Source organism: Myodes glareolus, chromosome 22 (genome assembly GCF_982192425.1).
Source record: "Myodes glareolus chromosome 22, mMyoGla1.1, whole genome shotgun sequence".
Lineage (NCBI taxonomy): Eukaryota > Metazoa > Chordata > Mammalia > Rodentia > Cricetidae > Myodes > Myodes glareolus.
Window position 1 is genome coordinate 53,581,929 of NC_142047.1, and position 16,767 is coordinate 53,598,695.

Consider the following 16,767-nt stretch of genomic DNA (forward strand, 5'->3'; position numbering starts at 1 on the left):
ACAACAACCACCCATTATAACAGGAATTAACAATCATTAGTCATTGAAATCCATCAATATCAAAGGACTCAATGCACCAAAGAGACATAGCAAAAAAAAAAAAAAAAAAACTAGACACAAAATCACAATCCAACATTCTGCTGCATAGAAAAAAACACACCTCAGCATCAAAGATAGACATTACCTCAGAGGGAAGGATTGGAGAAAGATTTTCCAGTCAAATGTATCAAAGAAGCAAGCTGGTGTGCCTTTTTAAATATCTAACACTATATACTTTCAACAAAAATTAATCAAAGTGTTGGACAAGGACATTTCCTACTCATCAAAGGACAAATCCATGATGATGATGTCTGAATTCTAAACTTCTATACCCAAAATGGAAGGGCAACAACACTTGCAAAGAAAAAAAGAAAGAAAAAGAAAGAAAGAAAGAAAGAAAGAAAGAAAGAAAGAAAGAAAAAAGAAACAAACATTAGTAAAGCTTAAATCACAGAGTCCCACAGAATAATAGTGGAGAGATTTCAACACCCACTCTCATCAACTGACAGATCATCTTGCTTCAAAAGGCTTGGTATTTAATTGTTCATCTCCACATAGCGAGTAAATGAACACTAGAAAAGCCCTCTGAAGGTGATTGATTTCACTAGATTCCGTGTTCTTTCTGCCCTTCATTTTCTATTGCTACCTGCAGTGTAGACAAGAAGCCTGGGGATTTCACACCCATCTCACAAATGGGAGATCAGTAGAGATTAAAATCATTAAAGCAGATGGTACGAAGGGGTGGGTTAACATAGCCTAAGCTGTAACTATGTGCTCTTTCAGACCAATACAACACTGTGAGAGTCCTTTATAAATGTATGATCTATTTTTATTAAGAATTTTTTAATACAATCTTTTCTCATTTTTCATAGTTATCCCCGTTCCCATTTCCTCCCTTCCTCCCGCTTAACCCTTCCCTCCACCTCACCCCAGCCACTACTCAGAAAGGGTTAGACTTCCCGAGGGCAGTCAAGAAAGGCTAACCCTTCACAGCAAGGAAAGACCAAGGGCCTCACCCTTATCTCTAGGCAGAGCAAGGTATCTCTCCAAAGAGGATGGGCACAGACAGCAATTCAAGCGATAGGGATAAAACTTGGCCCCACTTCCAGGGGCCCAGAGCAGGCCCAAGCCTCACAACTCTCCCCTACATTCAGTGGGCCTAGTTTGGTCCTATGCATGTTCCCACGCTATCAGTCCAGAGTTAGTGAACTCTCGGTAGCTCAGGTCAGCTGTTTCTGTGGGTATCACCATCAATTGTCTTGACCCATTTGCCCATATTATCACTCCTCCCTCTCTTGAACTGGTCTTGGGGTAGCTTGGCCCAGTACTTCAGTATAAATTCCTGTATCTGCTTCTATCAGTGGCTGGATGAATGTTCTATGAGGACAATTTAGGTAGTCATCAGTCTGATTACTCTGGAAGGTCAGTTTAGGCACCCTCCTCAAACTGACGATAGAGGAAGGATAATTTAGAACTTCTCTCCACTGTTGCTTAGAGTCTTACCTGCATTCACCTTTGTAGATTCCTGGAAATTTCCCCAGTGCCATGTTTCTTGCTAGCCCTTTAACGGCTCCCTCAGTCAAAATATCTCTTTTCATTCTCTCCCTCTGTCCTTCCCCTTCTTAAGAATTCCATTCCATCATGTTCTTCTCCTATCTGTAATATCTACTCCCCCTCTTCTGTCTCACCCCCACACTCCCAATTTTCTCAGATCTTTCCTGTTTCCTCTTACCAGGGGGATCCATGTCTTTGTTAGGATTTCCCTTGTTACCTAGAGTCTCTGGGATCATGGGTAACCATCTATAGGGGGCTTTTCCTTTGCTTTATGTCTAATATCCACTTATGTGAGTACTTACTATTTCTGTCAATCTGGGTCTGCATTACCTCACTCAGGATGGTATTTCCTAGTTCCATCTATTTACAAACAAGTTTCAAGATGTCATTGTTTTTTACTGCTGAGTAGTGCTCCATTGTGTAAATGTACCACATTTTCTTTATCCATTCTTAGGGTGAGGAACACCTAGGTTGTTTCCAGGTTCTAGCTATTACAAATGATGCTGCAATGAACAGGTGTGCAAATGTTTTTGTGCTAAGGGCATGCATCCTTTGGGTATAGGCCCAAGAATGGTATTGCTGGGTGTTGACTTACAATGATTCCCATTGGCTATGGCTATACATTCCCTCATTCACCCTTGAGATTTCATAAAAACCCAGTCTGAGTGATGCTCACACACAATACAATGTCGCAGAATAATGGTTACTTCCTGCCATATGGATTATGGCACAAGATGTGGAATCTGCCCTATCCACCTGTCTAACACCATGAACACCAAAAGAACTTCTGCAGCTCCCCTTTCACAGACACGTGTACTGGAATAGTATGATCACATACTGCCCGACTTTTAGATAAACAATGGACCCCTTCGATGTTGGGTATCCCATTCTATACATTACAGCAGAAACATGCCAATCACTGAACAAAAGTCACAGAAGAAATATAAGGAACACAAAATAATTTTCACTAAAAGGATCTGTCACACATAGAGCAAACTTTTGAAAATAGAAAGGACAATCCAGTGTATTACATTATCAGTTCTGAGTGATCATGGCAATTAATTTACTTCCTTCAAGACTGTGATAAAAAAACATAAAAGAAACAAGATTTCTTTCTCTGGTTGCTGAAGACTACTTGATGTCTAAACTACTTACCAAATATTTACAAGAATAGGGTCTTTCTCTTGTCTGAGTTTGTTCTTATTTCTTGACTTCAAAATGATATAAATAGGCTTTAAAACATTTACAGGGCTAGGCACAGAGCTGGGCAGTTAAGAAAAGTTCAATCCCAGGATCAATGCCTGATTTTTGACAACTTCCTGTCAATTCTTGCTACAAGAAGATCTAAGGGTGAAATATTCTTGGGAACCAGCATGAACATTCACATACCCACACTGACATCATGTAATTAAAATTAACTCCTTAAACAATATTTTTTCATGGACAAAAGGTTTTCTCTTGAAAGCATATATTCCCGTAACACAGGCATTGCGGCATCTAATGGCTTACTCATAGAGTTTTTCTTCATCATGAACTGGTTTATGTAACAGAAAGCAAGCATGTAAGTTTCAACTCAGAGAAATCAATCCTTGTAAATTGGTGGTATCATTTGGGACGATTTAGGAAATGCTGTCCTGCTGAAGAAAATATGTCACTGGGAGTAGGTTCAAAGAATTTAGATTCACATACCATTTCCAGTTCCTATTCTCTGCTTCATGCTACAAGTTAAGGATGTAAGTCCTTAGCATACTGCCTCAGCTGCCATATCTAGCATTTGTTGCCATGCAACTTTCATTGTGATCATGTATTCCTCTGGAACCAAATTAAACTCATTTATAAGTTGAAAAAGACATTATATCACAATAACAGAACAGAAACTAACACAAATTCATAAAATTTAGATCTGAATAAGTTATTTCATATAATTAAGAAAAATATACAATCTAAAAGTATTTATATTCATAGCACGAGTGTTACAGGTCTGGAGGAAAATGTACAATGACTGTCGAAGAAGGCTATACCTATATCTGTGAAAGGACATGATCCTGGATACCTACAGCTGAGGAGAAAGGTGTCATGACTGTTGGGAAGTCAGGCTATACCTGAAGTTGTGGAGGGAGGTATCCTGGATATGTACAACTCTGTAGAGGAAGGTACTCTAACTGTCAGAAGTCAGGTAGTACCTCCAGCTGTGAAGGGAAGATATCAAGGGTATCTATAGCTGTGAGGATAAAGGAATCCTGACTATTGGGAAGTCAGGCTACAACTGAAGCTATGGAGGGAAAGTATCCAAAATATCTGCAATGCTGACAAAAAAGATACCCTGGCTGGGGGAAGTCAGGCTATATATACAACAGTAACCGGAAGGTATCCTGGGTACCTAACGCTGTGAGGAGAAAGCAATACTGACTGCCAGGAAGTCAGGCCATACCTGCAGTTGTGTTCTGGTGGGGGTACTGTGCCCAGCATGATATAGCAATGTTGCTCCTCTCTGAGCCATTAAGACTGGGTTCCTCTCCACTCTGCTAGAACTTCCCAGGAGAGATGTCCATTACCACACTGCTCTACCCTCCTCAGGGAGTTTCCCAGAAAACTTGTCCATCACTTTTCTAATCTGCTCCACTAGCAAGCATCCCAGCAGAGATGTCTATCACTTCTCTGCTCGGCGCCACTAGGGAGTTTCCCGGCAGAGATGGTCATTTCTACTCAGCTCTGGACCAAATTGTTACTTCTCTGCTTCTCTCACCTAAGAAACGTTGCCACATTTGCTGTGTTCCTGAGATGGAGTTTCTCAGCAGAGTATCCTTTGCTTCTCTGCTCTGCTCCACTAGGGAGACTGCATACAATGTTTCTCCTCTGCTTGAGTTAGTGTTCTCCACCAAAATCTGGCTCAAAGGATTTATTTAGGACGTATGAATCCAGGAAAGTGGTTGGCTCTGGCAGATTAGAAAATGGCAGCTGTCATCTGTATAGGCATAGAGCTTATATGGGGCCCCTGAAGGCCAGAGTTTTCCATGAAAAATATTTCAAGGGTAAGAATTGGTCGGGTTTCAACCCTTGTTTAAGCTCAGGATATGGCAACTTTCATGCTGTGATTGGTTGGTTTTGTGCTCAGGGACTGGTTGGTTTTCCTGCACAGGGACTGGATGATTTCAAGCTCAGTAGTAGGTCAGGGGTAGAGTGTGAGTTTTTCACTTTGATTTTAGGCCCAATGTGTCTTTCACTGGTTCTATTGTCAGATCTGTGCTGAGAGACTGAAAAGCATAGCCCCCTTCCATGTGCGGTTCCTGAGATGCAGGAAGATCCAGGTAACCTAATGGCAGCTAAATGAGTGTGCTACTTGAGTACCAAGGAGAAAACATCCACGTTTCCCAAGGACCACTATTATGGAATCTGCAGACGCATTCGGCAATGTTACAGATGATTCTGGTTATAGCAATTCTACTAGTGTACTTGTTCTTCATGCTCTTTTTCTCCTTCCACACCAGTGACTTCTGAAAATATGAATGTGCCTATATGATAATATGAGTCTTTCTGATCTGACAGACTGGGCAGGCATTAAACCTATAAAGCACGTTATGGGAAAAAAACCTGACTGATGAAAGAATCGGGGAAATTTGGGAAAAATGCAGATTGTTTTGTTTACCTGATTATAAAATTTGGCAAAAGAATTATACGGAAACAAAAAGGAACGTGGTTATGATCAACAAAGTTCCTGAAGAACCTAGGGCTTTCGGGCTGACTACCTATGGCCTTATACATCAAAATGTTATGTATTGGAATTGTGAGGAACAACAATGGAAAAGTTATGACAATGGACTAAAACCCACTGAACTAGCTCCTGTAAATTGTAAGCGGTTAGCCTCTGAAGTAAAATCCTCAGAAGTTTTTTTATGATTAACTCAGCTAATAATTAAGAAAATAGGGACTGGCATGGAGTTTGGAAACTGGGAAAATGTCATAATGAATGACTGTGTTTTGATATCAAAGAATCTTTATACTTCTTGTGAACTGCTTTGCCCAGTTAATGATTAACCTGTGGCAAGAAAAAAAGAATCATTTTCCTTGTGTAAAACTTACAATAAAAGACTGAGGTTTGAAGCTCAAGGCAAGAAGGAGCAGAGGAAGAGGAGGAAGAGGAATAATAATAATAATAACAATAATAATAATAATAATAAGTACTTGTCCTGCAGTTGATAGCCTGTCAGCTTGCATCAGAATATTGTGTTCATATACTCATTTCACCTTCCAGACATCCCAGATTTGAGACCTACTTCTCTGCTGAGGGTCTGTTTTTGGCTTGAACTTTTTCCCTACATATAGAGCTTCATAAATTCTTAAATTGATTTTTTCCATGATTTGCAGAGGCAAACAATATAAAAACCGACATCAAGAATCTTGAACAGATGGTTGATGCTGTCAAATTTTTCCACAGAGTAAATGCTCTTTTATGTAAGAATGTGTGTTGGATAGAGAGCTTACCAAATACTTTACAATAATATGCTCTCAGAATATTTTATAGGCACTCAAAGACTATTGCAATAAGCAAAGGCTATAACAGATGGATTGCACACAGAAAGGTTTACTCCTGTATAAACTGAAAAATTTTGCCACACTGACTATATTTTTAAGGTTGATCTGCAGTACATCTTTTTCTGATAAGTTCAAAGATTGCTGACCAATGCAAACGCTTTACCACACTGACTCATAGGGTTTCTCTCCATAATGTGTTCCTTCATGCAGTTGAAGACCATTATGGTGAGGAATGCCTTACCACATTGATTACACTCATAGGGTTTCCCTCCAATATGTGTCCTTGTATACATTTGAAGATTACTGTGATGTTCAAAGGCTTTATGATATTGACTATATTAATAGGGTTTCTCTCCAGTATGTCTTCTTCTGTGTGTTTGAAGATTACCATGTTGTGTAAAGGCTTTACCACATTGATTACATTCATAGGGTTTCTCTCCAGTATGTGTTCTTTTATGCATTTGAAGAGCATTGTGAGAAGTAAAGGCTTTACCACATTGATTACATTCATAGGGTTTCTCTCCAGTATGTGTTCTTTTATGTGTTTGGAGGTGACCAATTTGTGCAAAGGTTTTAGCACACTGATTGCATTCATAGGGTTTCTCTCCAGTATGTGTTCTTTTATGTATCTGAAGAGAACTGTGACATGCAAAGGCTTTACCACATTGACTACATTCATAGGGTTTCTCTCCAGTATGTCTTCTTCTATGTGTTTGAAGATTAGTGTGTTGTGTAAAGGCTTTACCACATTGATTGCATTCATAAGGTTTCTCTCCAGTGTGGCTTCTTTTATGAATTTGAAAAGATTTGAAATCAGCAAAGGATTTTCCACATTGATTACATTCATAGGGTTTCTCTCCAGTATGTATTCTTTTATGTATTTGAAGACTACTGTGACATGTGAAGGCTTTACCACATTGATTACATTCATATGGTCTCTCTCCAGTATGTGTTCTTTTATGGCATTGAAGATGACTTTGCTGTGCAAAGGTTTTAGTACACTGATTACATTCATAGGGTTTCTCTCCAGTATGTATTCTTTTATGTACTTGAAGATTTCTAGGATGTGCAAAGGCTTTACCACACTGATCACATCCATAGGGTTTCTCTCCAGTATGTGTTCTTTTATGTATTTGAAGATTACTATGATGTGCAAAGGCTTTACCACATTGATCACATCCGTAGGGTTTCTCTCCTGTATGTGTTCTTTTATGTAATTGAAGATTTCTATGATGTGCAAAGGCTTTACCACACTGATCACATCCATAAGGTTTCTCTCCACTATGTGTTTTTTTATGTATTTGAAGATTTCTATGATGTGCAAAGGCTTTACCACATTGATCACATCCATAGGGTTTCTCTTCAGTTTGTGTTCTTTCATGGCTTTGGAGATGACTGCGATGAGTAAAGACTCTACTCCATGGATTATATCCATAGGGTTTCTCTCCAGCTTGTGCTCTTTCATTCATTTGAAGATTTCTATCACGTTCATAGGCTCTACCAACTAGACTAACTTCATACAACTTCTCTCCAATAAGTGTGCTCTCATGCCTTTGAAGATGTCTGTCATAAGCAAAGACTTTAACACATCGATTATATACAGAAGGTTTCTCTCCAGGATGGTTTCTTTCAGGCCTGCAAGGATAATTGACACATGTAAAAGATTTATCATGTTCAAACCACAGTTGAATCTTTATATCTATATGAATAAATTTTACTATTTAGTCCAACTGTAAAGGGGAATAAGATCTTAAGGTTTTTATTACAGAGTTTACACATATGCTGTTCCCCTTCATTTCAGGTTGTTTTCACCTTTGAAGATACCTGTGATGGCAAGATACTTTACTAAAGAGTTCACAGTTACAGAAAAATAGTTCATATTTGCAGAAAAATAGAAAAATTCAGATATAGACATGTGGCTCTTGACTCTAACTGCCCATCTCACTAAACTCAGCACAGTCACAGCAAGATAATTAGTAACGCTAGTTTACTATGGACTATTTGCTTACTAGAAGGTTTTAGAGCTGCACTTATCACCTTTTCAACATGTACACGTTTTCTAATATAAGTGATCTGAGACTAAATAGATTGACAGTTCTACAGCATAGCTCTCATTTAGCTATGATTCAAATGGTGGTATCTGTTAAGGCCTTGTTTCATTGTTTATTAACAGAATGGCTTATAAATGTAATTCACCTACTTGAAATTGAGGTATATGATTTAAAGGGAATTTAACAATCATCAATGCTCATGAAACTGTGTTTATTTATATTTATTTATTTACTTATTATGTATACAATATTCTGTCTGTGTCTATGTCTGCAGGCAAGAAGAGGGTACCAGACCCCATTACAGATGGTTGTGAGTCACCATGTGGTTGCTGGGAATTGAACTTAGGACCTTTGGAAGAGCAGGCAATGCTCTTAACCTCTGAACCATCTCTCTAGCCTGAAGCTATGTTTATTAACACTATTGCTTTTGCATAAAAATTCCAGAACACATTACAATTTCTTCAGAGGCACATTTTTATCAGTTTGCACATGATAATTACCTTTCTTGTCTTTTAGAATTTTGAAAATGTTCTTCAATATTATGGTCTTCCCAACTGTATCCTACAATATAGTAGAAAATATAAGGTTTATTATTGAAAGTGTTCAAAATTTAAATTACTATCTTAAGTACATTTTACAACCATGTCTGCTTTATTCACCTTATTCTTGTTTCTCAATCAAATTACAGAAGAACATCAAAAATTAAGGAGCAGCTGTCCCCTTTTGTAAAAACATGATGGAAAATTCAGGTTTACCTATGATAGTGAGGTTACGGTAGGTGTCCAGCATCACATCTTTATAGAGATTCCTCTGTGTAGGATCCAGCAATGTCCACTCTTCCCATGTGAAGTCAACATGCACATCATCATAGGTCACTGCATTCTGAAATGACCCATACATTTTTATGATAGAAGCATGATAGTGACATTGTAAATATACACTTCTTTGACAATATAGTCATATAATTCTGGTATGTAATTGGAAGGGAAATGAACAGGAGCTTAACCTCTCTCATTTCTGTACCCTGTAAACAGGACATCACCTTGCAACAGAAAGGCCTATTAAAAATACAGAGAGACAAGAAAAAAAGATCAACAGCACAGAGTACACAGGAGAGAAATTGCATGAACAATTATTAACTACAGAAAAAATAAAATGGATAGGCTGGGTATACTGACTCACACTTTTAAACACTGCAATCAAATATTAGAGGCAGGTATATCTGCCTTGGAAATGAATGCCAGCCTAGTCTATGCAGTCAGATCCAGGACAGCCAGAATTACATATTAAAACCATGTGTTTCCTGCAAAATTCAGTCAAGCAAACAAACAACAACGAAAAAAAAATAGAAAGAACGCAGAGGCTCCTACTGATGTTACTACAAAGAGATCTGTATTCATCTTCCAGAAACCCAAAGTGTCCCAGTGTAAACTGTGACATCAATAAGACCTTACTATAAGACACTGAATGTTTAAACAGCTATGAATACACAAATGAAAACAGCAAATTAAATGTTGCTCATAAATAATCAACACTAGTAGAAGGGATATCTCATTAGTGAAGTGCTCTTGCTGGTCTTACACATAGTTGGGCTAAATCCCCAGTATTTACTTCAGAGAACACAACTATCCATTTCTCCAAGTTCAGGGTTTTTGAGAACATCTTTTGATCACATGAGGGCCAGGTACCCATGTTCTGCATTTACATTCTTACAGGTAAAATATGCATTTTTATTAGAAAATTCAAAAAAAAAGACCACAACAGGCAAGAAGAAGGTGATGTACATGTAATCCAGTGAGTCAGAAGGCTCAGGCAGCATTACTGTCATGAATACATGCCATCCTGGAAAACCGAATGATAACCTCCGCCAAATTTTAAAATTTAAGGTATAAATGAGTCTCAGAACAACAGCATACACTTGTCATGGTCAAAAACCTTCATTCCAGGCACATCACACCATAAAATGAAAACAAAAAAAGCCAGGATTATTGATCTGCTTTTAACTTGGAATATGGAGTCAAGGGGCTCTCTGAGCTTGAGGCCACTCTTGACACCAGACAGGTGTACAGAGCTACTTTCAGGATAGCCAGGGCTACAAATAAAAACCTTATTTTCACAGACAAATTATTAAAAAAAAACCAAAAGGATAGGTAACTAGGTTAGTACTGAATAGCAGTTGCTTCTACTGCATGTTATGCAATTTAGTGATGGAGTCTTTAATGGTGGTGAAGGCGTGACTGCACTAGAAAGAAGTTGGCTGAGTAGGTTCAACTACAACACAGTAGACACAAAGAACAGAAAATGGGCTGAGGATATAGAGACTCATATCACATCCACAATGAGGAAAACCATCCAGAAAGTCTCTTCCTAATAAAAGTTTCACAGGCAATTGAAAAAAAGTCACCAAAGAGACAAATGTTCAAAGTCATCACTATCTGGGAGGTTTTATATTCAGTCAACTATAAACGGACTCAGGTCACTATAGGCTAATTAATGGTCATCCAAGAAGAAAATGCACTTCGTCACTACAATGATTCTCATAAATTAAATGTGGCTTTGGATTTGGAGTGTCCCTCTCTCCTTCTCTAAATCCTATAATGTTTGTTAAAGCAAAATCCAAAATATCTATCTCATGCCAGAGGAGGCATGTGGTATGGGACAGAAGAAAAGAATTAAGAAAAACTACAAAATAGACTATTGTATTGCCATTACTCTCAATCCTTTAATTTTTTTGACTCCTTAACAGCTTTTCTTGAGATCATATGTAGTACTAATTCTGTAAAAGGCTTCATCTAGATTCCTGTACATGACTTCAGCTTTGAGCTCCTATCAGGTAAGTAGGAGTTACATTTTTTGTACTCTGGATATATATATAAAACAAATATTGATCCTTTAACCTCTTTGAGATCTGCTGCATAGAATATTTAAAATAGTTATGTTTCCTGCAGTGAACCAAGACCATGCATGACAACAACTTTTGAAGGTTCCAAAAGGAGGACAGACCCCATGATGATGATTCCACCAGGACTATGATAACCACACTAGTCTGAAAAACACCACCTACAGATTGACTTTGGACTACAAACTGCTCAGAACAATTTTGAAGTGGCTACCTGGGATAATCCTGCCTCAAACTACTCCACCTAGAAACTGAGACAAGCCCTGGACTTTCTATTACATAGCTACTGGACAACATAAGATATAGCTACCTCACTGAGTATTGACAATCCAAATTTTACTTTTCGGGTCACCTAAAGATGCTGTCACCCCCAGGCAGCAGGAAGTAATTTTGAGAACACCATGCCAACATTCCCAGAGATGGAGTAGGTGGCTTTTGGTCATTTAGTGGGTTATGATATTTTTATTGTTTATGGAGGTTGGTTACAAGTCGATATTGGTAACTGTTAGGAAAAAAAATTGAAAAAAAGGACTTCAGATTTAGAGTTCTTGTTTTCAAAAGAAAAATGGGGGCTATAAATATGATAGGATATAAGGGGAGATTATTGAATCTACTCTGAAAACAAAGGCGATATGGAAATAGGATAAGAGAAAGATTATTGAATCTACCTTTCAAACAAAAAAGCAACTATTTCTTTTCAATATTTTACATTGCCTTGGATTTTTTGTATATTGGTATAAATTTGAAGGTTTCTTTCAGAACATACTATACATATATTTCTAGTCTTATTCAAGAATTTGTTACTATGCAAGTCATTTAACAATATAATGTATATTTTTAGCTCTTGAAAGTTATTATTACCAACTATTTAGGACAATAAGGAAATGCAGGTCAGCAATTAGTCTCTTATTAGAATTGAACTGATAGTCATATTAAGTATGTTTTCAAGATCAAACAGAGATATATTTTAGACAAACGATTGTCTTCAAATACTTCAGAGATCTGAGCATATGGCATTTAAGAAGGTACGAAAGGTCTTTAGAATATGTGCTTCACAGAAACATCTGTCCGAAATGCAAGGCCTGTAGGCTGAAGATGGGTGACCCAACATTGCAGAGAAACCTTGGGTCACTGATGTGGGATTTCCCTCTGTATGCTGTAAATATGTTTTATTACCATTGGTTAATAAAGAAACTGTTTTGGGCCTATAGCAGGGCACAATATAACCAAGTGGGAAATCTGATATACAGAGAGAGTAGATAGAGTCAGGGAGACACCACGTAGCCTCTGAAAGAGAAAGATGCCAGCCACCAGTCAGAACCTTGCCAGTAAACCAGGGACACAATTATACAAGCAGATAAGCTTTGTAGAAGAAAAGCTGAGTTATATAAAAAGGATCTCAGCCAGGTGTTCTGGCACATGCTTTAGTCCCAGGGTCCTGGAGCCAGAGGCAAGCAAATCTCTGACCTTGAAGTCAGTCTGCCCTAATCATCAACTCTATGCCTATCAAAGATTCATATTGAGATAGTATCAAAAAATCAGAGAAAGAAGTTCCTGTCTGTGAGTTCAAGGCCAGCCTGGTTTACATAGCAAGATCTAGGACAGCCAGGACTATAAAGAAACAATGTATCAAAACACAAAACCAAATCAAAGCAAAGTCTTTTATTATTACATTAAAATATTAAAGATTTTTATTACTTAACCCTCAAGGCTCTTTAAAATTGGAGTGTGTCCAAGAGACACAGCGTTTTAGAGTTATTGAAGAAGAATCAAAGTGATTATTTTAAACCATTAGTATTAAATGCAAAAATATTTTATTCACCCTTTCTTCATAGAAGTCAAGAATTGCAAGTATCATACTTTGCAAATATTTCTATTATGGCTACCCAAACAGACTAGTTGTATGATATCAGAACATTTCAGAACATGGTATTATGTCATATAAATAAAGTTTAACAAATTAAACAAAATTTTTACTCCTGTGTTAATTTATTCAATATACATATCTTAAGCGTTCTCTAAAGACTAATATTATTTTTGAGAGTTTTCTTTGTGGATGTATGAGTTTGTGTGTATGTGTCTGTAGGTGACTATGCATGTATTTCTGTATGTGATGTGCATGTATGGGTATATATGATGTCTGTGTATTTGTATGTTTGTGTGTGTGGTGTGTGTCTTCATGTGTGTGATATGTGTGCACTTGTGTATGTGTATTTGTGTGTGTGTGTGTGTGTGTGTGAGAGAGAGAGAGAGAGAGAGAGAGAGAGAGAGAAAGGTGTGTGATGTGTGTTATTTTTGATGTGTGAATGCAGGAACGTGCTGTGCCTCACGGGTACTGAACAATGGAAAATGTTCAAGACTTCTTTCTTTCTGTCATGTGTTTCCAGGATCAAACTTATTGTGCTTGTATAGCAAAGTTGATTGGAGCTGATGAGTCATCTCAAGATCTCACAAATACATGTAAATAAACTTTATAAAATAATTGCTGGCACCTAAAGCCAGTAAATATACTGTCTTGGGTGATTGTTTTTTCAAACATACAAGAACAAACTCAAGATTTCTAATAAACTATCCTAGATCAACTTCATGAGTTAGGGTATTTTAGTGCTTAATTTTATCTAAAGAAATAGCAGCTACAACTGCTCAAATAAACAATATCCACTGGTCTATGGAGATACTTACACTAGTTTGAAACTTGATAATTGCTAAACATTAGCTAGATATCTTTGCCACAGGGCAAAGTTGGCAATGAAGATGCCTACAAATTATAAAACCATCCATTGGTATAGGCAGGTGACAGGGGGTTTCTTAAACTTAAAACATACAGAATACCTGTCGAGGACCAACCTCAACAAAAACACCGGGTGGGGGCGTGGAACTTCAAAAATGTAAGTAAAGAATAGCGAGACACATGAAATTACAGAACCGAAACCATAGAATAATTAACAGGAGGGAGATTTCAGTGATTGAAATTGTCCACGTTTACTTTTCTATAACTTTTATACCCAATGTAAAGGGGTGGGAGTGAGAATGTAACAAAAGACTTTATTAACATGATACAAACGACAATTCAAACAGTCAATCACTCTAAAAATCTGAGACATCAAATCATTAGCAAGATAGGAGGTCTATCTTGAAGGCAGCCACTACCCAAGTGACCTCACAGTTACAAAAGGAACAGAAGTATATTTACATATCCTGACCACCTGTCTTGTTGGCATAGACCTGCTTTTATGAGCTATTTTAATTTTAAAAGACTCAGACAATCACATCCTGAGTTGGGACATGCAAGCAAGCTTGTCAACCATTTGAGCAATCTCAAACTCTCTGACAGGCAGATAAGGTGGAAATGGACCCACATTTTTGGGTCTCCACAAATAACTATACTAGCAAATAATCCCTCTAATGTGAAGATTCCACATCATGCCAAGTAGAGAGTTCTTCCTTCTGTGAAAAGTCTTTAGAGTTGCAGATTATAAATACCTACACAAACCTGTTTAATTTAAAATTCCATTCTGTAGCCGCCATCTCCTAACTGCTATGATTCAGAGTGACTCAGATGGTGTTCAGTATGCTGTAGTAAGCTCTTCTTGCAATCCTGACAAACATGCAAATTTGGTTACCATTATCCACAGTTGTTGAGATTTTGTTTTTAAATCCTCCATATCAACCCCTGCAAATGTGTGGATTTCACAATGGAAGTGAACAAATGTCCTCAGTCTCTGCAGCCTTGGTTATATAGTTCTCATTGGTGAACCACTTTCTCTAATTCTACAAGAGGCAATGAACCTAGCTTGTAAGATCTGACACTAACATTTAACTATTCACAGGACTACATGACATATATCCTTAGCACTCAGAAGCTGGGAGGAAAACTGCCATGAATTGTTGACAAGTCTGGGCTAGCTAACAACAACAACAAACCCACAAAATTTCATTCATGATAGTAAGAGCAGGCCTAAGAATTTCAAGTCACTGCAAAACTCCTAAACTTCAGATTGGCATGAGCTGAGCAACACTTTAACTATATCCCTCTGGTTCCTCCTTGGGAAATAATTTTACAAACTTTATGGATGCTATGGAAATTAAACCAGCAGTTCCTCAGAAAATTGGGAATAGATCTACCCCAAGACGCTGCTATAGTATTCTTTGGCATATACCCAAAGGATGTTCTATCCTACCAAAAGGACAGAAACGGGAAACAACCTAGGATGGATAAAGAAAATATGTTACATTGATACAATGGAGTATTATTCAGTTATTAAAAGGGCATAATAAAATATGAAGACTACTGGATGGAACTAGAAAAAAATCATCCTGAGTGAAGGAACCGAGATCAAAAAGACAAACATGGTATGAACTCACTTATAAGTGGATATTAGCTGTAAAGTCAAGATATTCATGTTACAATCCTCAGACCCAGAGAGGATAAATAACAAGGTAGGATAAAGGAGGGATTCAAGGATCTCCCTGGAAAGAGGAAATAGGATAGATTTGCTGGATACAATGGTGGTGGGATGGAAGGGAACAGGAGAGAGCAGGCTGTGTGAAGGAATGGAGAGAGAAAATATGGGGAGAGACCACTGGAACTGGGGGACATTTAGGAGTCAATATGAAAACCTAGTACAGTCTCTGTTGAATGAATCCCTTTTCTTTCTAACTCTAAAAGAAGCAGTAAAACTAGCTCTTTACATACATCTTGGATTCGATGAAATGGACTCTTGAGAGGATTCCTAGGAAAGGGGGAGGAGTAGTCAAACACCTCAGTAGAACCAGGCAAAGTTTTCAGTATTGGGGCTGGAGCACCAACCCAGCCACAAAACCTTTGACCTACTATTAGTCTTAGTTGAAAGATGCTGGGTTATTGGTGGCTTAGAACTTGTGGAGTGGACAACCAATGTCTGCTCTAACTTTAGGCCCATTCCATGCACAACAGCGCATGCCAAACATGGTTGCTTGGATGCCCCCAAAACCTGAAGCTCAATAGCCCAGAGACCTAGGATAGAATGAAACAAGACTAGAGAAAAAAAAAGCACTGAAATTCTGCTATACTCATAGAATGGTACCTAGCCCAATTTTCAGACAAGCTTAATTCAGAAAATGATGGAAACAGATAAAGAGACCCAGAGCCAAACATTGGGAGGAGTTCAGGAACCCCTGCAGATAAGGGGAGGAAGAACTACAGCAGCCAAGAGGACACAGCCCACAGAATCAAATAACCAAATGTCATAGGTGCAGGCACAGACTGAAATAGCAATCATGGATCCTTTAAGAGTCTGTGCTAGGTCCTTGGCATATATGTTATGATTACTCACCTTGGTCTTTTTGTACGGCTCTAAAAATGGGTGTTTGTGGGGGGAGTGTTCTTGACTCATTTACTTGCTCTTGGGACCCTTGTCTTCAAATTGGGCTGCCTTATCCAGCCTTGCTATGATGGTCTGAGCAGTCATATTATACTTTGTTATACCATGGGTATGGACAGGTTTTGTGTGTCTACTTGACACCAAGCTAGAGACATCAGAAAGGAGGGAGCCTCAATTGATGAAATGCCTCCACGAGATCCATCAGTGAGGCATATTTTCAATTATTAATCAATGGAGGATGGTCCAGCTCATTGAGAGAGGTGCTATCCCTGTGCTGGTGGCCCTGGGTTCAATAAGAAGGGAAGTTGAGCAAGTCATTTGGAACAAG

General features: G+C 38.1%; 1 protein-coding gene across 1 annotated transcript; it reads right to left on the bottom strand.

Annotated features, from left to right (window-relative positions):
• Positions 1-843: 843 nt before the first annotated feature.
• On the bottom strand, positions 844-9,077 carry LOC146890212 (uncharacterized). The gene is made up of 3 exons (XM_087900577.1): positions 8,933-9,077; positions 8,678-8,738; positions 844-7,761 (listed from the first exon to the last, which is right to left on the bottom strand). Exons 1-3 carry the CDS (start codon positions 9,075-9,077, stop codon positions 6,465-6,467), a joined length of 1,503 nt encoding a protein of 500 aa, XP_087756703.1. The 3' UTR covers positions 844-6,464.
• Positions 9,078-16,767: the final 7,690 nt, after the last annotated feature.